Raw genomic sequence first — 24,258 nt, forward strand, 5'->3', positions numbered from 1 at the left:
GGTGTCTCCCCGGGTGCCTGACTTAAACAAACCACCTCACCATCAGAATCCTCCTGGTCAATTTCCTCCCCAGTGCCAGCAACACCCATATCCTCCTCATCCTGGTGTACTTCAACACTGACATCTTCAATCTGACTATCAGGAACTGGACTGCGGGTGCTCCTTCCAGCACTTGCAGGGGGCGTGCAAATGGTGGAAGGCGCATGCTCTTCACGTCCAGTGTTGGGAAGGTCAGGCATCGCAACCGACACAATTGGACTCTCCTTGTGGATTTGGGATTTCAAAGAACGCACAGTTCTTTGCGGTGCTTTTGCCAGCTTGAGTCTTTTCAGTTTTCTAGCGAGAGGCTGAGTGCTTCCATCCTCATGTGAAGCTGAACCACTAGCCATGAACATAGGCCAGGGCCTCAGCCGTTCCTTGCCACTCCGTGTGGTAAATGGCATATTGGCAAGTTTACGCTTCTCCTCCGACAATTTTATTTTAGGTTTTGGAGTCCTTTTTTTACTGATATTTGGTGTTTTGGTTTTGACATGCTCTGTACTATGCCATTGGGCATCGGCCTTGGCAGACGACGTTGCTGGCATTTCATCGTCTCGGCCATGACTAGTGGCAGCAGCTTCAGCACGAGGTGGAAGTGGATCTTGATCTTTCCCTAATTTTGGAACCTCAACATTTTTGTTCTCCATATTTTAATAGGCACAACTAAAAGGCACCTCAGGTAAACAATGGAGATGGATGGATTGGATACTAGTATACAATTATGGACGGGCTGCCGAGTGCCGACACAGAGGTAGCCACAGCCGTGAACTACCGCACTGTACTGTGTCTGCTGCTAATATATAGACTGGTTGATAAAGAGATAGTATACTCGTAACTAGTATGTATGTATAAAGAAAGAAAAAAAAACCACGGTTAGGTGGTATATACAATTATGGACGGGCTGCCGAGTGCCGACACAGAGGTAGCCACAGCCGTGAACTACCGCACTGTACTGTGTCTGCTGCTAATATAGACTGGTTGATAAAGAGATAGTATACTCGTAACTAGTATGTATGTATAAAGAAAGAAAAAAAAACCACGGTTAGGTGGTATATACAATTATGGACGGGCTGCCGAGTGCCGACACAGAGGTAGCCACAGCCGTGAACTACCGCACTGTACTGTGTCTGCTGCTAATATATAGACTGGTTGATAAAGAGATAGTATACTCGTAACTAGTATGTATGTATAAAGAAAGAAAAAAAAACCACGGTTAGGTGGTATATACAATTATGGACGGGCTGCCGAGTGCCGACACAGAGGTAGCCACAGCCGTGAACTACCGCACTGTACTGTGTCTGCTGCTAATATATAGACTGGTTGATAAAGAGATAGTATACTCGTAACTAGTATGTATGTATAAAGAAAGAAAAAAAAACCACGGTTAGGTGGTATATACAATTATGGACGGGCTGCCGAGTGCCGACACAGAGGTAGCCACAGCCGTGAACTACCGCACTGTACTGTGTCTGCTGCTAATATATAGACTGGTTGATAAAGAGATAGTATACTCGTAACTAGTATGTATGTATAAAGAAAGAAAAAAAAACCACGGTTAGGTGGTATATACAATTATGGACGGGCTGCCGAGTGCCGACACAGAGGTAGCCACAGCCGTGAACTACCGCACTGTACTGTGTCTGCTGCTAATATATAGACTGGTTGATAAAGAGATAGTATACTCGTAACTAGTATGTATGTATAAAGAAAGAAAAAAAAACCACGGTTAGGTGGTATATACAATTATGGACGGGCTGCCGAGTGCCGACACAGAGGTAGCCACAGCCGTGAACTACCGCACTGTACTGTGTCTGCTGCTAATATATAGACTGGTTGATAAAGAGATAGTATACTCGTAACTAGTATGTATGCATAAAGAAAGAAAAAAAAACCACGGTTAGGTGGTATATACAATTATGGACGGGCTGCCGAGTGCCGACACAGAGGTAGCCACAGCCGTGAACTACCGCACTGTACTGTGTCTGCTGCTAATATATAGACTGGTTGATAAAGAGATAGTATACTCGTAACTAGTATGTATGTATAAAGAAAGAAAAAAAAACCACGGTTAGGTGGTATATACAATTATGGACGGGCTGCCGAGTGCCGACACAGAGGTAGCCACAGCCGTGAACTACCGCACTGTACTGTGTCTGCTGCTAATATAGACTGGTTGATAAAGAGATAGTATACTCGTAACTAGTATGTATGTATAAAGAAAGAAAAAAAAACCACGGTTAGGTGGTATATACAATTATGGACGGGCTGCCGAGTGCCGACACAGAGGTAGCCACAGCCGTGAACTACCGCACTGTACTGTGTCTGCTGCTAATATATAGACTGGTTGATAAAGAGATAGTATACTCGTAACTAGTATGTATGTATAAAGAAAGAAAAAAAAACCACGGTTAGGTGGTATATACAATTATGGACGGGCTGCCGAGTGCCGACACAGAGGTAGCCACAGCCGTGAACTACCGCACTGTACTGTGTCTGCTGCTAATATATAGACTGGTTGATAAAGAGATAGTATACTCGTAACTAGTATGTATGTATAAAGAAAGAAAAAAAAACCACGGTTAGGTGGTATATACAATTATGGACGGGCTGCCGAGTGCCGACACAGAGGTAGCCACAGCCGTGAACTACCGCACTGTACTGTGTCTGCTGCTAATATATAGACTGGTTGATAAAGAGATAGTATACTCGTAACTAGTATGTATGTATAAAGAAAGAAAAAAAAACCACGGTTAGGTGGTATATACAATTATGGACGGGCTGCCGAGTGCCGACACAGAGGTAGCCACAGCCGTGAACTACCGCACTGTACTGTGTCTGCTGCTAATATAGACTGGTTGATAAAGAGATAGTATACTCGTAACTAGTATGTATGTATAAAGAAAGAAAAAAAAACCACGGTTAGGTGGTATATACAATTATGGACGGGCTGCCGAGTGCCGACACAGAGGTAGCCACAGCCGTGAACTACCGCACTGTACTGTGTCTGCTGCTAATATAGACTGGTTGATAAAGAGATAGTATACTACTAATATTATATATACTGGTGGTCAGGTCACTGGTCACTAGTCACACTGGCAGTGGCACTCCTGCAGCAAAAGTGTGCACTGTTTTAATATAATATTATGTACTCCTGGCTCCTGCTATAACCTATAACTGGCACTGCAGTAGTGCTCCCCAGTCTCCCCCACAATTATAAGCTGTGTGAGCTGAGCAGTCAGACAGATATATAATATATATTATATAGATGATGCAGCACACTGGCCTGAGCCTGAGCAGTGCACACAGATATGGTATGTGACTGACTGAGTCACTGTGTGTATCGCTTTTTTCAGGCAGAGAACGGATATATTAAATAAACTGCACTGTGTGTCTGGTGGTCACTCACTATATAATATATTATGTACTCCTGGCTCCTGCTATAACCTATAACTGGCACTGCAGTAGTGCTCCCCAGTCTCCCCCACAATTATAAGCTGTGTGAGCTGAGCAGTCAGACAGATATATATAATATTATATATAGATAATAGATGATGCAGCACACTGGCCTGAGCCTGAGCAGTGCACACAGATATGGTATGTGACTGAGTCACTGTGTGCTGTGTATCGCTTTTTTCAGGCAGAGAACGGATTATAAATAAAACTGGTGGTCACTATCAGCAAAACTCTGCACTGTACTGAGTACTCCTAATGCTCCCCAAAATTAGTAAATCAAGTGTCTCTCTAATCTATTCTAAACGGAGAGGACGCCAGCCACGTCCTCTCCCTATCAATCTCAATGCACGTGTGAAAATGGCGGCGACGCGCGGCTCCTTATATAGAATCCGAGTCTCGCGATAGAATCCGAGCCTCGCGAGAATCCGACAGCGTCATGATGACGTTCGGGCGCGCTCGGGTTAACCGAGCAAGGCGGGAAGATCCGAGTCGCTCGGACCCGTGAAAAAAAACATGAAGTTCTGGCGGGTTCGGATTCAGAGAAACCGAACCCGCTCATCTCTAATATTCACTACTGAGCTCTTTAAATAACTGCCTATTCTTAACCGTTCAGACCTTTCAGTAGTCTCCTGGGTAACTAATCTAACATTATATTAAATACTATTGTCCACCCATGAACATCTATACTGCGCAGTGTCTAATGGCCATACCGTTGGTGCACATGAAGTCCTCAACTCTGTACAGTTTCAACAAATGCGGTACCGTTAGCACCATGCATATTGTGAGATCCTTATCTCAATTGTATCCGTTGGGAATTAAAATGAAAAGGCCTTTCCTTTGCTTAACTCTGTAGAACTATACTGTGCTTTCCTTCCTTGCAGGGTCCTGTGAAAACGGGTTAATACGTGCAGAGGAGAGTCTCCTGTGTGTGACTATCACGCCACGAATAGTCAAAGGGGAAATCTTATTCACTACTGTAACTGCACCACTACAATGGTAAGTTTATCCCTCGAGTTGTCACAAACGGTAACTTACTGCTGAATAAGTATTTTTAGGGTAGATGGACATAACTGTGTTGATTCTGTTCACTCAACTTGTCTTATTATCCTGCTTGCTAAATGTCCTTGTCGAACCAGGGTGAGACTAGAAAGTATTGCAATAAATGCCCTTCGCTGTGGGATTTTTACTGACAAATCTGGCTTTCAGTACTGCATTAACTTTCCCTTCTGTGGGATGCCCTTGTTGTGTAGTCTCTAAGGAACCAAAGTGGTAGTTTCCCCTTCAGTGTGATGCCTCTGCTGTATAACATATGCAGTAATTTCCCTTCTGAGAGACGACCCTTCTCTGAGGTAATTCAGACAGGCCAACCCCTAACCTTATATGGGGTGTCTGGAGCCGCCTCCCGCTTCCCTTTGTACTTGCACTCACTGCTCCGGTTGGTCATACGTTGCTGGGCCGACTCCCTGAGGGCGTCTCCGGGGCTGGATCTCTTAACACGGCCCAGCCAGAACTCTCCTCCCGCAGCGCATCGAGCGTTCAAGCCGCCTCCTCATTTAGCTGCTGAGACCGGGTACAGCTGCCACCCACAAGCCGCTCCCACTGACGTTCTCGCCGAGACTCCTATTCGGTAAGGACACTGGGGTTCTGGAGAGCCGACCGCCTCAGTCCCGTCACTCGTTGCGCACCACTCCGTTCCCGGACCGTTGCTCAGGCACACCGCTCTCCTCACCGTCCTTGCGCTCTCGCGGGCGACTCCTTCCCGCTCACCCCACGCGCCTCTTCTCTCTTTACAGCGCTGCGAGCCCCCCCCTGTACTAGAACAGTGAATCAGTCTCTGGGGTCACGCTACCATGTTACGGTTGGGCCACCAACCATTCCGTCTGTACCATCTACCCTCCATGAGGGGTTTATAATAAAAAGTATTTTCTCTCTGTGAGGGTAATATTATTATCATAACCTGTACCATATATATATACCTTTACTAATGCCAGGGTATTACAAAAGTGCCAAAATAATTCATTCTGAAAGGATGGCCAGCAGAAAAACATGCCTGTCTGCTGTCTATTCCTAGTCAATGACATCATTTACAGAGGCAATAGAGTTGTCAGACCATGCTGTGCAACATACATGAAGGCCACTTAGGAGAAGAAAAATGTAAGTAGAGGGCACTTAGGGGGTAATTCAGACCTTATCGCTGGGCTGCGTTTTTTGCTGTCGTGCGTTCAGATAGTAACTGCCTCCAGGGGGAGTATCTTCGGCGTGCAAGTGTGCGATCCTATGTGTACACCGAGCTGCTAAAATTCACTTTGTGCAGTCTCAGTGCAGCCCACTGAGGCTGATCGGGCCCGAAGCTGACGTCACACAACATATTGCTGCCTTGCCCTGGGTGACACAAATCCTAGGTTCAGCCCTGCAGAGAGCTCGAGAAGTGATATACATAATACATAAATGCATAGCAAAGATGAAAAATGTTGACATTATATCCATGTCAACATTCTGATTGTAGTCAGTATCCTGCTGCTCAGCATGTCAACGATCAGAATCCAAGCCAGCAGTATCCTACAGTTAGGGTTAGGCTGTGAGAGGGGATGGATAGGGTTAAGCTCAGTGGTGGCTGCAGTTCCTGGGCTGCAGCTCACACCACATATTGCAGGAGAGAGCAGGATATCAAATACAAATAGTAGCGGATATACCACTAGGCAGCTGCTTAGGGCCCCGCAGGTCCCAGGGGCCCGCCAGCACCTGTCACGGCAAGCACAGCGGTCCAGTCCACAGCGCTGCCGCCTCAACTGCAGCACGGATCGACGGAGCAGTTGTCATACTGCTGGGAGTGGTGGCAGGTAGGGATGCGGCGCATCAGAACCCAAGCTGACTGGGAGGGGCCAGGACAACTGCGCGCCACGTAGTTAGCGCAGTGACAGGATTCTCTGGAATCTGGATCCACCTATAGGCGACAGCAAGGAACTGTGCGCAATTAAACTGAAAGCATGGGCAGCAAAATGGAGAATGAGATTCAACACAGACAAGTGTTAGGTAATGCACTGTGGGGGCAAGACCAAAAATAACACTTACATACTAAATGGGGTAATATTAGGGGATTCTGTACTGGAAAAAGACTTAGGGGTTCACATAGATAACAAATTAGGCAGCAGTACCCATAGGATTGCCGCAAAGAAGGCTAATAAGATATTAACATGCATAAAACGGGGAATTGATGCAAGGGACAAGAGTATTATACTCCCATTATATAGATTACTAGTGAGGCCACATCTTGAATACTGTGTGCAATTTTGGGCACCATATTACAAAAAGGATATCCTGGAGCTAGAAAAGGTTCAGAGGAGGGCGACCAAACTAATCAAGGGCATGGAGACGCTGGAATACGAGGAAAGGCTTGCAAGGCTAGGCATGTTTACATTGGAAAAGAGGAGACTAAGAGGGGACATGATCAACATCTACAAATTTTATATATATATATATATATATATATATATATATAGGTCAATACACAGAGCTTGGGAGGGACCTGTTTTCTATAAGATCAACACAGAGGACACGTGGTCACTCTCTTAGGTTAGAGGAGAGGAGTTTCCGCACATTGAGGCGAAACTTTTTTTCACAGTAAGGACAATACGTGTAGTAACTGCAGACTCAGTCAACACCTTTAAGAATGGGTTAGATAAATTCCTATTGGATAAAGAAATTCAGGGTTATGGTGTGTAGGCATGCATTATAGTTAATATAACTATCACATAAAAATAAGTAGTCCTATACTATGACTGCAGAGGAGACCACAAATAGGTTGAACTCGATGGACAATTGTCTTTTTTTTTTTCAACCTTAGTTACTGTGGGGGTAATTCCAAGTTGATCGCAGCAGGAAATTTTTTAGCAGTTGGGCAAAACCATGTGCACTGCAGGGGAGGCAGATATAACATGTGCAGAGAGAGTTAGATTTAGGTGGGTTATTTTGTTTCTGTGCATGGTAAATACTGGCTGCTTTATTTTTACACTGCAATTTAAATTGCAGATTGAAGTCACCACACCCAAATCTCTCTCTCTCTGCACATGTTATATCTGCCCCCCCTGCAGTGCACATGGTTTTGCCCAACTGCTAAAAAATTTCCTGCTGCAATCAACTTGGAATTACCCCTATGTTACTATGTTAATTACGATGATTGGCCTAATGGTAGATGGAGAGCTGAAAGTGGGCAGCCTGATCAGCCACATACTGGGGGGTGAGTGTCTCAGGACGGCCGAGAAGCAGGCGTAGTGTCCCCGGATGGAGTGGCGCATGTGACCGCTAACTCACTAGGAATAGCAATAATGAGCACAGGGCTTGTCCACTGCTGGGGGAGGGGACGAGGGTCACAAGAAGGAGGCAATAACTGATAAGGGGCGATGGTGAAGGAGGGGCATGCACTGAATGCTGGGGGAGCCACGGGATAGGGGTGACAGTGGTCACACTTGGTGCAGGGGTGGTGTGAGGGCCATGGGTTGGGACTGGGAGTGACAGGGGCCACACTGAGTTTTGGGGTGTGTTTTGGCCACAGGTTGGGGTAATAGAGGCAACAATGGGTGAAGGGAGGTATAAGGGCCACGGGCTGGGGGTGATGGGGGCCACACTGGGTGAAGGGTGATGTGTGAGGGCCACAGGTTGGGGGTGATGGGGGGCACAGTGGTTGAAGGGGGTGAGGGCCACCATCTAGGGTCTTATGGCTCATAGGGAGCACTGGGGAATGCACTGAGGATCATTGCGTGTGTGGGGGTGGAGGGAGTGTTAAGGCCATAAACTGGGTCTGTGTGTGAGGGCCACTAATTGGAGAGTAGGCTGATCGTAGCTGATGGTGGGGGCGGTGGTGTGTGTGCCACATAGATTATTATTATTTTCCTATAAATTATTATTATTATTACCTGTATTATTACGTAACCAAAGCATTGGTCATTCATATGTTCTCTCTCTCTCTCTCTCTCTCTCTCATCTATGTCTGCTTCACTCTCTTGTCTCTGTACCTCTCTTTGCCCCCTTTAGCTCCTCTCTGTGCCTCTCTCCTCTCTCATCTTTCTACCTATCTCTCATATTTCTGCCTCTCCCCCCCCCCTCCGCTCTGTGTATCTCTCATCTCTCTCTCTGTCCCTCTCAACTTTCTGCCTCTCTACCTCTTCTCTCTCTCTTCTCTCTGTACATCTCTCATCTCTCTCTACCCCCCTCCTCTTTCCTCTCCCTGCCTCTCATTTTTCTGCCTTTCTCTCTCATCTTTTTGCCTCTCCTCTCTACCTCTCTCTCATCATTTGTTCCTCCCTCTGCTTCTCACTCATCTTTCTGCATTCTTCTCCTCTCTCTCTGCCCCCCCCCCTCTATCTGCCTCTCTCTGTCTCTCGTCACCTCTTGCTCTCTCTCTCTATTTCTTTCTCTTCTTAAATGTCTACTGCAAACTCCCATCTCACTCCTTGCACCTGTCCACGGTCTCTCTCTCCCCTCTGTTGTCCTCCTTTTCTTCCTTCCCTCTAAAACTGCAGCATGAACCTCTCACAGTGAGGGGATGTACAGTGCCAGCTCCCCCTAATAGAATAGATCTATCCCTGCTGGAGCTGCTGTTCAGGGATGATTCTGCTCATCGCCAGCCTCCGCCGCCAGCGGCAGCTCGCCCAGCAGCAGTGTGGCTACTTGGAGAACTGCTGGTGGTGGCAGAGGCTAGAGATGAGCAGACTTAGTCTCCATGCTGCCCGAGAAGAGGCTCCATAATCTGCCCCCACTGCAGGAGTGCAAGTAGGACCTGCACTACTGCTGCCTCACGACGGGGAAGGAGGCACACATACAGCAGGCAAAAATAACACCTACATACTAAATGGGGTAACAGCCAGGGGGCTGTGATGATAGGGTATAGTGCAATAGATTGTTTGAGTAAGGGGGGCCCTAAATCGTAGTTTTGCTTAGGGCCCCATCAAGTCTAAATCCACCTCTGCATATGAACATATATGCAGTGATCTATGTAACATATGTGCTGGCTGCAGGTGCCTGAGGGCGGGCTTAGCAGGAGGTGTTATGCTGAATGCTGAGTCCCAGGTGCAGGCTGCCAATTCCCGGACACCTGCAGCCAGTGTCGGACTGGCCCACAGGTGTACAGGGGAAACCACCGGTGGGCCCCGCCGCCCCACTGCCTGGGGCCCACACCTCCTCCTCTAGTAATCAGATTTTGCACTTGAATTACACATTATGCATATGTTACATTATACTGCACAGGACTATGGTGTAGTTTCTACAGTGTTATTAATCTGGTAGATTATCATGCATGCACTAGCGGTATTTGCTATATATATGTATCAAGGGGCCCAGAACCTGCACTACTGGTTAGCCAAGCCTCTAAGCATGAGCCACTATCACTGCCTTTACCCGGTGGGCCCTCCATGCCCCAGTCCGACACTGCCTGCAGCCAGCACATGTTACATACATCCCTGCATGTAGACATACCTCCCACATGTCCCGATTTTCGAGGGACTGCCCCGTTTTTTGGGGACTGTCCCCGTGTCCAACCCATGGGCCGCAGTGTCCCGCGGTGGAGGTGGGGCAGTTGCGAGGCTCCTGTCACTCGCTGCTCTGCCTAGGGGAATGGTTAGGCTGCGAGAGTTAATGGATAGGGTTAGGCTGCGGGAGAGGGAGGGTTTAATTACGCTGCAGGATGGGGGATGGTTAGGGTTAGGCTGCGGGGGTAAGAATTAGGCTGCAGAAGGGGTGGGTTAGGTTAGCCTGCAGGAGGGGGGATGGTTAGGGTTAGGCTATGGTGGGGGTAAGGTTTAGACTGCAGGAGGGGTGGATTAGGTTTAGCCTGCGGAAGGGGACGGTTACGGTTAGGCTGTGGGAGGTGTAGGTTTGGATTAGGGTTACAATATTTATCAAGATCCGTCAGGATTTTGAACATCGGGAATCTGCTGCTGGGATTCTGACCGTTGACATGCTGAGCGCCTGGATATCATAGCCAACCCCAACGTTCTCATGTCAACATGATGAATGTCGACAAAATATATCACACCCATTGCCATCTTTATCTACAAAATACAAGAGGTTTTGTGTGAAGTCCCAATTCCGAGAATAAAGAGGCACTCATAAAATTCTCATCTGCTCCAGTGTCCAGAAAAAACAAAGTAATTTGATGTTTGCCTTGAATTTTGTGTGAAAGGGCCGGGTATCGAAAAGCCTTTCATGGATGGGGAGTAACAAAGGGAACCTACATCAGCCTCTCCTTTACCAGCCAGGTTCTGGCATTTCCTAATGTGTGGGGACAGTCAGTGATTATGTGCCCAGGATTTCAATAGTAGAGGCAAAGACTATTCATCAATGGATTTTCTCATTCCTGCAGACAATATCTAGAATGATCAGACTGCATTTGGTCAGGAAACAAGGAACAGGGGCTCTGATTGCAAAGCTACTGTGTATATTCAGTCATCACTTAGGCTGCTCCCTCTTCACATAGATAGTTTTAAGCTCATGGGTTTCTGCTTTGAAGATTAGGTTTACATCGATAAATGCTTGCCAATGGGATGCGCTCTCTCATGCACATTTTTTAAAGACCTTCAGCTCATTCTGGCAGATTTGGTTTTTAAAACGGTCCTTTTCTGGTTCTATACATATGTAATGAGAGACATCAGCTCCTACTAAATCCAGTGAGGACCCCTTAGAAGTCTAAAGAAACCTTTATGTGCTTCGCATCCTTTTCTTACAAGTAAGCATACATGTAAGAATCTACTCGAGTTCACATCTATCACCACTTTGGATGTCAACGTAAAGGAAGGAGACCTTAGAATTGGATTGGGACTATACTCACACTAATACTTTTTCAAAAAACACCAGCTGGTGGAACTGTGTTTATTTACAGTATAACATTATTATGTTTTTTTTTTTCATGTGATCATCACCGGATAATACATCTTTTGACTCCATTGTGTAATCGTCACATTAAGGATCATATAAATTGTTGGACAATTTGGAGCGCAAGTGAGATTGTACCTTTTCTTTACTTATTTGCAAGGAGAACGGTGAGCACAGGCTTGGTCTGAGAACTGGAGAGACAGAGATTTGACATAAAACTTGACAACATTGGAGTAGTGACTGTAAAATCTGGGGGTAAATTTACTAAAGATTAATTTGAAATCTACTATTGATCAACAACGACAGCATGTTTCAAGATCAAAATACCATATTTATTAACCATCGATTAAAAAATAAAAATCTATTTTAAAAGCCAATGTCGATGTTGGTCAATTTTTGTAAGTTTAAAAATCAACCACCACTTCCTGCTGATTTTTTTTAAACACATGATAGAGTTAAAATTCTTAATGATGGTTTTGTTTAAATATATGCTTACATTTAGAAATTAAGATTTCTCTTTAAGGCTCAAATTATCAGATAGTTTCCCAGAGTAACTTAGTTTTGTTTCCCGCATACTTCTCAGCAAACTTTCTGTATGTCTATTGTTCCAGTTATACAAATGATGCAATATGCTCATTCCAAGGTTAGCACCTGCATAGCAAACAAAGTCTTTTTAATGCTTGCTAAGTTCTTAGAAAGACTAGAAATTATAATTATTAATATATTAGCTAGTACTGCCCTCTGCTGTTAATACAAAATTGAGTGTAAAGTGTATATGTGACATTCTTTATGTGATTGGAAATAATTTACACATGCTCAGAATATGATATAATGTTTGTTCAGAAGGCTATATAAACCCATCCATGTTACTAAACTTCAGAGTTACTGACTGATACAGAATTGTGTGGGTGTGTCTGTGTACTTTCTGGCCGTAATTAACTCTTTGTTTTACAGATAACCTGACTGATTGAATCCTGCCTTTAGCACATACCACATGCAAGAAGCTTCTGTGGTTCCTCTAACTCTAGTTTGTGTACATCTATGATGGTGGGACGCCTGTACAGGACCCATTCTGCGCATGTGCAGAACAGATCCTGCATCATTGTACACAGTGCTCCCTGAGCCATTTGGGGACAGGGAGTACAAATACACAGGAGCAATGGGGGGTAATTCCAAGTTGATCGCAGGAGGAATTTAGTTAGCAATTGGGCAAAACCATGGTGGTCATTCCGAGTTGTTCGCTCGGTAAATTTCATCGCATCGCAGCGATTTTCCGCTTAGTGCGCATGCGCAATGTCCGCACTGCGACTGCGCCAAGAAAGTTTGCTATGAAGTTAGGATTTTTACTCACGGCTTTTTCATCGCTCAGGCGATCGTAGTGTGATTGACAGGAAATGGGTGTTTCTGGGCGGAAACACGGTGTTTTATGGGCGTGTGGGGAAAAACGCTACCGTTTCCGGAAAAAACGCAGGAGTGGCTGGAGAAACGGGGGAGTGTCTGGGCGAACGCTGGGTGTGTTTGTGACGTCAAACCAGGAACGACAAGCACTGAACTGATCGCAGATGCCGAGTAAGTCTGAAGCTACTCTAAAACTGCTAAGAAGTTTGTAATCGCAATATTGCGAATACATCGTTCGCAATTTTAAGATGCTAAGATTCACTCCCAGTAGGCGGCGGCTTAGCGTGAGCAACTCTGCTAAAATCGCCTTGCGAGCGAACAACTCGGAATGACCACCCATGTGCACTGCAGGGGAGGCAGATTTAACATGTGCAGAGAGAGTTAGATTTGGGAGGGTTATTTTATTTCTGTGCAGGGTAAATACTGGCTGCTTAATTTTACACTGCAAATTAGATTGCAGATTGAACACACCCCACCCAAATCTAACTGTCTCTGCACATGTTAAATCTGCATCCCCTGCAGTGCACATGGGTGGTCATTCCGAGTTGTTCGCTTGTTGTTTTTTTCTCGCAACGGAGCGATTAGTCGCTAATGCGCATGCGCAATGTCCGCAGTGCGACTGCGCCAAGTAAATTTGCTATGCAGTTAGGTATTTTACTCACGGCATTACAAGGTTTTTTCTTCGTTCTGGTGATCGTAATGTGATTGACAGGAAGTGGGTGTTTCTGGGTGGAAATAGGCCGTTTTATGGGTGTGCGCGAAAAAACGCTGCCGTTCCTGGGAAAAACGCGGGAGTGTCTGAAGAAACGGGGGAGTGTCTGGGCGAACGCTGGGTGTGTTTGTGACGTCAAACCAGGAACGACAAGCACTGAACTGATCGCAGATGCCGAGTAAGTGTGGAGCTACTCAGAAACTGCTAAGAAGTGTCTATTCGCAATTCTGCTAATCGTTTGTTCGCAATTTTGATAAGCTAAGATTCACTCCCAGTAGGCGGTGGCTTAGCGTGTGCAAAGCTGCTAAAAGCAGCTTGCGAGCGAAAAACTCAGAATGAGGGCCATGGTTTTGCCCAATTGCTAACTAAATTCCTGCTTCGATCAACTTGGAATTACCCCCAATGTGCACTGCATCCATGTCTGAATGAGGCCCATAATTCCTACAGCCAGAGTGAACCACATTTTGGGTCCCTTTTTAGTTGAGTTGTGTGCTAGTTCTCAAGTGTTTCTTAATTTCTTTTAACATTGAAAAGACATCTAAACTCATATAATTTGGACCTGTCCCATAGAGTGTTTAGAGTATTATTATTGTCTGGCTTGATTTATTGACAAACCGTATGGCGATTGTACACATTGAGGTTGTGCGGAATTATAAAAACAAAACAGCAGCCCTAAAAAGTATGCCCAGCTTGAGATGACCAATCTCCCAGCTTGAGATGATTCACTTATAAAAGACCTATAAAAACTATTGAGTGTGTTCTCAGGAAATTTCCTTCAGTTGAATTTTAAAATTGTTGGACTTTAGTTAAGCTCCAAGCTGTGCTACCCTTTATTAGTGTAGGACTGACCAGAACAAAAGACTTTGGCACAACTTGGTCAGTTTAAAATTTTTGCAAAATGCGGAGTTAACATTCCCTGTTTTTATTATAGAGTACAGCTTAGGGTGTCATGGCATATTTGGTGAGTGCAGTTTGTACGCTTTTCTTATGTATTTATGTTTATTTAACTTTATTTAATGAGATGGGCAGAATGTTGCTTTGCATTGGAGCATTGGAGAAATGTTCTCTGGATTTCATTTATGATGACCATAATTTTTTATTGTTGCAATATACAGTATGATATTTGAATATAAGATGCTGGTCCGGTGTCCTGGGTGTTAAAATAAGAATTTACTTACCGATAATTCTATTTCTCGTAGTCCGTAGTGGATGCTGGGAACTCCGTAAGGACCATGGGGAATAGCGGCTCCACAGGAGACAGGGCACAAAAGAAAAGCTTTAGGACTACCTGGTGTGCACTGGCTCCTCCCCCTATGACCCTCCTCCAAGCCTCAGTTAGGATACTGTGCCCGGACGAGCGTACACAATAAGGAAGGATTCTGAATCCCGGGTAAGACTCATACCAGCCACACCAATCACACCGTACAACTTGTGATCTGAACCCAGTTAACAGCATGATAACAGAGGAGCCTCTGGATAGATGGCTCACAACAACAATAACCCGAATTGTTAACAATAACTATGTACAAGTATTGCAGATAATTCGCACTTGGGATGGGCGCCCAGCATCCACTACGGACTACGAGAAATAGAATTATCGGTAAGTAAATTCTTATTTTCTCTGACGTCCTAGTGGATGCTGGGAACTCCGTAAGGACCATGGGGATTATACCAAAGCTCCCAAACGGGCGGGAGAGTGCGGATGACTCTGCAGCACCGAATGAGAGAACTCAAGGTCCTCCTCAGCCAGGGTGTCAAATTTGTAAAATTTTACAAAGGTATTTGACCCTGACCAAGTAACAGCTCGGCAAAGTTGTAACGCCGAGACCCCTTGGGCAGCCGCCCAGGATGAGCCCACCTTCCTTGTGGAGTGGGCGTTTACAGATTTTGGCTGTGGCAGGCCTGCCACAGAATGCGCAAGCTGAATTGTATTACAGATCCAGCGAGCAATGGTCTGCTCAGAAGCAGGAGCACCCAGCTTATTGGGTGCGTACAGGAGAAACAGCGAGTCAGATTTCCTGACTCCAGCTGTCCTGGAAACATATATTTTCAGGGCCCTGACAACGTCTAGCAACTTGGAGTCCTCCAAGTCCCTAGTAGCCGCAGGCACCACAATAGGTTGGTTCAGGTGAAACGCTGACACCACCTTAGGGAGAAACTGAGGACGAGTCCTCAATTCCGCCCTGTCCGAATGGAAAATCAGATAAGGGCTTTTACAGGATAAAGCCGCCAATTCTGACACGCGCCTGGCCGAAGCCAAGGCCAACAGCATGACCACTTTCCACGTGAGATATTTTAAATCCACAGATTTAAGCGGTTCAAACCAATGTGATTTTAGGAACCCCAAAACTACATTGAGATCCCAAGGTGCCACTGGAGGCACAAAAGGAGGCTGTATATGCAGCACCCCCTTGACAAACGTCTGAACTTCAGGAACTGAAGCCAGTTCTTTCTGGAAGAAAATCGACAGGGCCGAAATCTGAACCTTAATGGATCCCAATTTGAGGCCCATAGACACTCCTGTTTGCAGGAAATGTAGGAATCGACCCAGTTGAAATTCCTCTGTAGGGGCCTTCCTGGCCTCGCACCAAGCAACGTATTTCCGCCAAATGCGGTGATAATGTTTTACGGTTACATCCTTCCTGGCTTTGATCAGGGTAAGGATGACTTCCTCCGGAATGCCTTTTTCTTTCAGGATCCGGCGTTCAACCGCCATGCCGTCAAACGCAGCCGCGGTAAGTCTTGGAACAGACAGGGTCCTTGCTGGAGCAGGTCCCTTCTTAGAGGTAGAGGCCATGGGTCCTCTGTGAGCATCTCTTGAAGTTCCGGGTACCAAGTCCTTCTTGGCCAATCTGGAGCCACTAGTATAGTTCTTACTCCTCTCCGTCTTATAATCCTCAGTACCTTGGGTATTAGAGGCAGAGGAGGGAACACATACACTGACTGGTACACCCACGGTGTTACCAGAGCGTCCACAGCTATTGCCTGAGGGTCCCTTGACCTGGCGCAATACCTGTCCAGTTTTTTGTTGAGGCGGGACGCCATCATGTCCACCTTTGTTTTTTCCCAATGGTTTACAATCATGTGGAAAACTACTGGGTGAAGTCCCTAATCTCCCGGGTGGAGGTCGTGCCTGCTGAGGAAGTCTGCTTCCCAGTTGTCCACTCCCGGAATGAACACTGCTGACAGTGCTATCACATGATTTTCCGCCCAGCGAAGAATCCTTGCAGCTTCTGCCATTGCCCTCCTGCTTCTTGTACCGCCCTGTCTGTTTACATGGGCGACTGCCGTGATGTTGTCCGACTGGATCAGTACCGGCAGACCTTGAAGCAGAGGCCTTGCTTGGCTTAGAGCATTGTAAATGGCCCTTAACTCCAGAATATTTATGTGAAGTGATGTCTCCAGGCTTGACCACAAGCCCTGGAAATTTCTTCCCTGTGTGACTGCTCCCCAGCCTCGCAGGCTGGCATCTGTGGTCACCAGGACCCAGTCCTGAATGCCGAATCTGCAGCCCTCTAGAAGATGAGCACTCTGCAACCACCACAGGAGAGACACCCTTGTCCTTGGGGACAGGGTTATCCGCTGATGCATCTGAAGATGAGATTCGGACCATTTGTCCAGCAGGTCCCACTGGAATGTTCTTGCGTGGAATCTGCCGAAAGGGATTGCTTCGTAGGAAGCCACCATTTTTCCCAGGACCCTTGTGCATTGATGCACTGATACTTGGCCTGGTTTTAGGAGGTTTCTGACTAGCTCGGATAACTCCCTGGCTTTCTCTTCCGGGAGAAACACTTTTTTCTGGACTGTGTCCAGGATCATCCCTAGGAATAAAAGACGTGTCGTCGGGATCAGCTGCGATTTTGGGATATTGAGACTCCAACCGTGCTGCCCCAGCACTTCTTGACATAGTGCTACTCCGACTACCAACTGTTCCCTGGATCTTGCCCTTATCAGGAGATCGTCCAAGTAAGGGATAATCAAAACTCCTTTCTTTCGAAGGAGTATCATCATTTCGGCCATTACTTTGGTAAAGACCCGGGGTGCCGTGGACAATCCAAACGGCAGCGTCTGAAACTGATAGTGGCAGTTCTGTACCACAAACCTGAGGTACCCTTGATGAGAAGGGTAAATTGGGACATGGAGGTAAGCATCCTTGATGTCCAGAGACACCATATAATCCCCTTCTTCCAGGTTCGCGATCACTGCTCTGAGTGACTCCATCTTGAATTTGAACCTCTGTATGTAAGTGTTCAAAGATTTTAGATTTAAAATAGGTCTCACCGAGCCGTCCGGCTTCGGTACCACAAACAGCGTGGAATAATACCCCTTTCCCTGTTGCAGGAGGGGTACCTTGATTATCACCTGCTGAGAATACAGCTTGTGAATGGCTTCCAGTACCGCCTCCCTGTCGGAGGGAGACGTCGGTAAAGCAGACTTTAGGAAACGGCGAGGGGGAGACGTCTCGAATTCCAATTTGTACCCCTGAGATACCACCTGAAGGATCCAGGGGTCCACTTGTGAGTGAGCCCACTGCGCGCTGAAATTCTTGAGACGGGCCCCCACCGTGCCTGAGTCCGCTTGTAAAGCCCCAGCGTCATGCTGAGGACTTGGCAGAAGCGGGAGAGGGCTTCTGTTCCTGGGAACTGGCTGTCTGCTGCAGCCTTTTTCCTCTTCCTCTGCCACGGGGCAGAAATGAGGAGCCTTTTTCTAAGAAGCTCAGGAGAGCCCCCTAGCTTGCACCCTGCTCGGTCGGGCACAAAAATCTAACTGGAGGAGGGTCATAGGGGGAGGAGCCAGTGCACACCAGGTAGTCCTAAAGCTTTTCTTTTGTGCCCAGTCTCCTGCGGAGCCGCTATTCCCCATGGTCCTTACGGAGTTCCCAGCATCCACTAGGACGTCAGAGAAAATGGGTTAATAACTTCAGAGCACCAATAAGAAAGCAGAGATTAGACTGTATGCATCTTAAGGCCCATACACACTAGCCGATTTTGGGGGTCATTCCGACCCGATCGCTCACTGCAGTTTGTCGCAGCGCAGCGATCGGGTCGGGACTGCGCATGCACCGGCGCCGCAGTGCGCCGACGCATGGCAGCCATCGGTGCCTAGCGATCGCCCGTTGGGGGCTGTCCTTGGTGGCTGTGTGACATCACACGCAGCCGCTGCGGGCCGGGGAAGGATGAGTAGCTTCCGGCCAGTGCGCTAAAGCTGCACTGGCCAGGAGCTACTCTTGAAGTGTAAAGGCATCGCCACTGTGCAATGCCTTTGCACTTCTGCAAGGGGGGGGGGGGGGCGGCACTGACATGCGGGGCGGACTAGCTCTGTGCTGGGCGTCCCCCCGCATGTCAGTGTGAATGATCGTAGCTGTGCTAAATTTAGCACAGCTACGATTAACTTGGAATGACCCTCTTAGAGCTCAAAGTAGCTCACTTTGGTCGATTTGAGCTACTTTGAGCTCAAACTCAGCCAGTGTGTATGGCCGAGGCGATGGGCACTGATACACGCTCCCGCATTATCGCTGGCCGCCGCCATCCGTCGGGCTGTTTGAACAGCAGAGTGAAGCACTTTCCACAGTCTCCGTGAACATCGCTGGGCACAGGGAAAATCGCTCAGTGTGTATGCACTGAGCTATATTCCTGCTGGCATCGCTGTGCATACACATTGGGCAAGTCCAGTGTGTATGCACCTTTAGACTCAAGTTCTCTCATCACACACAGGAGGAAGAAGGCAGGATGTGTGAAACGCGTAGCACACAATAAGGTAAACTATATGCGTTGATTTACCGTAAGTACCTTTAAAAAATTTGACTCCCATCAACTTGTATCGGTCCAAATATTACAAACTTCCAAAAACATCAGTTTTCACAAACGGAGTCCGTCCCGCCCCTCCCCATCTCCTGAACAGCAGCAGACTGTCACTAATTTCTGCGTCCTATGTCGCAGAACCCATTTGTGCATGCGCAGAACAGGTCCTGTACATGTGCAAAAGTAACGCCAAAAATTTGTAATTAGGTGCAACCACACCTAAATGACCACCAGGGAGAACTTCACCAATGTAAAACCAGAGCATTTCACCATGTACATAAAGGGACCTGAATCTGACTTGGGAGCAAATAAAGAAAATAGAAGTAACTTTGCACCTTGGAAAAACCAAAATTTACATTGCAGTGTAAAAATAAAGATGCACTGAGTTGGTGGGCAACATATAAATAATAAAAAACTGTATTCGCACCCCTTGCAGAGCAACATGGTCTGTCCAGGTAAAAAGTAACTTGTTTTTATTTCTCCCAACTCAGAATCAGCACCAGGGGTCCATCTGTGAGTAAGCCCACTGTCTCGTCAGGCTGTAGAACATATTGAGATGAAAGCAGGAATATAGCTTCCAGTTTTATACTTCTACATCAGCAAATGTATTACACCTACAGTATATATTCTTGCTTCTCACCTATACTTAAGTTACAACTTTAAGCTGGTTGTATATTAAGTAAATGTTAAAGAGAACTAAATTGACAAATATTTATTTCAATAAAAATATGTACAAAATGTTATGTTGAATGCAATCATTATTCTTAAAAAAAAAAAAGAAGGGGAAATTTGTTTTTTCCTAAAACACTTATTGGCATTTGTGGAATTCAGCGTCTGAGAAAAGAAAAAACTAAAAAGAGGTGACTGTATGCTTAGCATATTGTCCTGTCTCTCCGGGCTGTGCCCAGCTCCAGCCATTGTGGAAGATGCCAACTGACCAATGGGACTTGACACTGAGACAGGACAACAGAAGTCGGCTGAGTGAGGGTATGGGGACTCATTTATTAATGTGTGAATATGTCTGTTTCTAGAAGCAAGTTTTAAATTGTTCTAATACCAAAAAATTACTTAAACCGCTCAACTAATCTTTTATTACATTTCAATCTGTGATAGTTGCCCTTTAAATAGTGTACTGTCACACCCCAAAATGCTCTTCCGTTTTCCTAACAATATATTTCTTAATTTTGGAAGATTATTTTGGAAGATTTAATCCAGGTATTCGAGATCATCTTTCACAATTCCCTTGATCCAGCTCATCATGTGGAATACATCAATATGAAGATCCCAAGACAATGGTGGAACTCGTTTCCTTCTAGACTTCTCACAACTGTTCACGGTCCCCCAGCTTATAATTCCCACCTAAAGAAAAGTAAAGGAGATTTAGCTTCAACTTTGTGGAAATTACACGTTAGACACTTAAGATTCACAAAACATAAAACACAAAAAAGATCACTAATAATTATATGATAATATTCCTGAAACACATTATAGGCATCTGTTGTAATCCAGGGCCGTAACTACGTGTGTGCCAGGTGTGCCTGGCACACAGCGCAGTTGCCCTGCGGGCGCAACGGCCAGCGGCATGTAATGAGTCAAAGTGACTCATTACATGCCGCCTCTACTGTGTGCGCCGCGCTGGAGAGAAGAGAGCAGCGGAGAAGGAGGAGGAGGGAGGGGGACTGGAGCCGCAGCAGCGCTATGTAATTGGTAGTAGCGCCACTGCAGCTGTCCCCTCTCCTTCCGTATTGGCTGCCCGGCGCTGCTGTGAATGCTGGGATGCGGTTCCTTTATCTCAGCATTCACAGCGGTGGTGGGCAGCCAATACGGAAGGAGAGGGGACTGCTGCAGCGGCGCCACAACCAATTACATAGCGCTGCTACGGCTCCAGTCCCCCTCCCTCCTCCTCCTTCTCCGCTGCCTGCACCGAGGGTTCTGCCAGCACGAGGAGCCTGACTGCCAGCGGGGAGAGATGTTAAGTATCTCTCTCTCTCTCTCTCTCTCTCTCTCTCTCTATTTCTCTATCCTTTCTGCCATAATGTGTAAAAAGGGGGACGATGTCTGTCGTAATGTGTAAAAAGGGGGACGCTGTCTGCCTTAATGTGTAAAAAGGGGGACGATGTCTGCCGTAATGCGTAAAAAGGGGACACTGTCTGCCGTAATGTGTAATAAGGGGACGCTGTCTGCCGTAATGTGTAAAAAAGGGACACTGTCTGCCATAATGTGTAAAAAGGGGGACTGTCTGCTGTAATGTGTAAAAGGGGCTGTACCTGGTGTAGTGGCGCTACTGTGCAGCGTAATTTGAATAATGGAGACTACTGTGCACCGAAGTATGAATTGGTATTATTTTGTGACCACGCCCCTTCCCCATGAAGCCACGCCCCTATATATTTTTTGCGTGCCTACGGCGTGCACTGCCCCTATCTTGCATGGGAGGGCGCCAATGCCGTTTCTTGCACACAGCGCTAAAATGCCTAGTTATGGCACTGTTGTAATCTGTCTGCTGTAATCCACCGTAGTACTAGGCCTGACCAACGAAAGGGCTGAATTGTATTGTCACAATTTGTCACAATTGTTACATGCTTTGTGATAGACATGCTGACCCCCAGTTGGTCTTAATTCTAACCTCAAAATGATTAAATCAGATACCTAGTGTCCTATTGAAGAAAAATCAGCCCAGCTCATACTTGCCTACCTTCCCGGAATGGCCGGTAAACGGAAAATCGGGTGGTGCTCCCAGCCCCCTGGAAAGGTGGGCAAGTCTCCTGTTTTCCCCGCTAGCCCCTCTGCACCCCCCCTCGGCTGCCCACAGCAGAGAACAAGTGAGCGGTCTGAGGGGAACCGATGATTGGATTCACGCTAAATTGCGTCATCATAGCTCCGCCCCCGCTATATAGTGCCTATTTTCTCGGCACTCTATAGTGGGGGCGGAGCCATGATGATGTGATGTAATGCCACGCCTCCAGAGCGCCCACTTCACCATCAGCCACGCCCCAGACAGCCCACCTTGCCTTATGGCCACGCCCCTGGACAGCCCATCTTGCCGCCGGTCATGCCCCTACAATGCTGCCTCCTACCGGAGGAGGGGGCAGCAAAGTAGGCAAGTATGGCCCAGCTTTCGGTGCTTGACTACTGGAGAAGCTTGCCTGCTGTCAGGATATGCCTGCTAAACCTCTGAAGCTCCCTAGTTCCAGTGAGTCCTTTTTCCTGCCTTGTTTCTTGAAATAACTCTGTGTACTGGAAGCATTGATGTCAAATCCCTTGTCTGTACCTCACCAGACTGATTAACACCACGTGTACTGAAGTCTTACTGCCTAGTCCTTGTCTGTATCTCAACAATATTTGGCTGAATTAACTTGTGTCTAATTTATAATATTTGTTTTCCATTCACTAGAACTTTTTTTTTTCCACTTAGTCATTGTGAAAATGTTTGAATATTAAATCATAAAATGTAATAAGTCATGAATCCGTGTTCCTAAATCTCATTAGCTTGGTTTTTTTAACATTACATTTTAAGACATATATTGTTAGTATAACAAAGATCCGATTAAAGTAAATTGAGGAATTATATTCTGCAAAATACTGGATAGAGAACTAAACAATCCCTAATGCTGAGTGAAAGAATAATTGTAGCAAATGTATTATTATTCAGTGGCGCACGCAGGGGGGGTTTCTGAGTACCTGGAAACCCCCCCTGATGACCGCAAAACATTGTTTGAGACGGAGACACAGCTGTCTCCGCCTCAGCAAAAGCCGCGACGCGGAGCTTCAGCAAGAGCAGAGAGCTATGCAGCTCTGTGTTTACAGAATGTCCCAAGTGCCGGGGAAGCTGCTGGCTGCCACAGAACCAGATGCCAGAACCGGATGCGCGGTGACGGAAGCCAACTCTGGCAGGGAGATGCTCGTGGAGATTCGCGGGTGATGGCGCCAATCCACTGGGGGTATTTATGTGGGTAAGTTCTTTGTCACACTTGTTGTATTTTTTGGTCCTGACGACGGGGCTTTAAGCCCCAAAACGTTGACTGTCATATTACACCTTTTGATATATTATCGTCGTCTCTGAGTGCCGTATCATTTCCTGGCTGTAGACGGACTGTTGGATTTGGGCACCTGAGCAGGCTGTGTGTGAGTGCTGGCTGCTGCTGTACTGATATATATATATATATATATATATATATATATGTACCAAGATGCCCGGCTCTCCCAATATTGAATTAAATACACCGGGTGCCCTCACAGGTAAGTCCATGCAACATCGAGGGTGCGGCACGCCTGGCAACTTGGAGAAAAAACTCGTTAAAACTGATGAAAATGATGGAGTAAAGGTCATTGAAACGTTGCTTCTACACGCTGTTTAACGAGTTTTTTCTCCAAGTCGCCAGGAGTGCCGCACCCTCGATGTTGTGTATATATATATATATATATATATATATATCTGCAAATGATGAATGGCACTCCTTACTAGTACCGCACAACATGCTCTGGTGCCCGTCAGAAGATAATATGTACGGAAGCAGGACGGCACTCAGAGACTGGTAAACCATAGAAAATCAGCACAGGACACTGTAGCTGTTTGTCAACGTTTCAGAGTTAGACTCTTTTAAAGGAGTCTAACTCTGAAAAGATACACAAGGGAAAAACTGTTGCAAATGTACCTAAAATACATTTTGCAATATCTGATATTTGGTTATAAGTGAGATATCTCATTAACTTGCCTGGATATAACGTTTTCTGTAAAGCACAATGAGAGGACCTCCAGAATCTCCTGCAAATGGCAAAAAAAGTACACAGATATAATTCATTTACATTATTTCAGCAATTGAGTCAAAAAAGGAAGTGAATTTATGAGAAACAAAGGTGATATGAAACACAGCGCACAGTGAAGAAAAGATTCAAAAATGGGACACAAAGAAAGTAGATGAAAGGGACAAAGGGCTGATGCAGAGTGACCCCCATACCAGACTGCGTAGCATAAATTGCATAACATTGTTC

At 46.3% G+C, this 24,258-nt stretch overlaps 1 protein-coding gene across 1 annotated transcript in view; it reads right to left on the reverse strand.

Moving 5' to 3' along the window:
• Positions 1 to 19,966: 19,966 nt before the first annotated feature.
• Positions 19,967 to 24,258, reverse strand: part of LOC134949511 (complement factor B-like) — a 295,509-nt gene continuing 291,217 nt past the window's right edge. Inside the window, exons 17-18 of the mRNA XM_063938124.1 lie at positions 23,982 to 24,031; positions 19,967 to 20,628 (exon numbers count right to left, since the gene is read on the reverse strand). Of these exons, the coding sequence (XP_063794194.1) occupies positions 20,476 to 20,628; positions 23,982 to 24,031 (203 nt within the window). The 3' untranslated portion in view covers positions 19,967 to 20,475. The remainder of the gene's footprint in view (positions 20,629 to 23,981; positions 24,032 to 24,258) is intronic.

Source organism: Pseudophryne corroboree, chromosome 8 (assembly GCF_028390025.1).
Source record: "Pseudophryne corroboree isolate aPseCor3 chromosome 8, aPseCor3.hap2, whole genome shotgun sequence".
Taxonomy (NCBI): Eukaryota; Metazoa; Chordata; class Amphibia; order Anura; family Myobatrachidae; genus Pseudophryne; species Pseudophryne corroboree.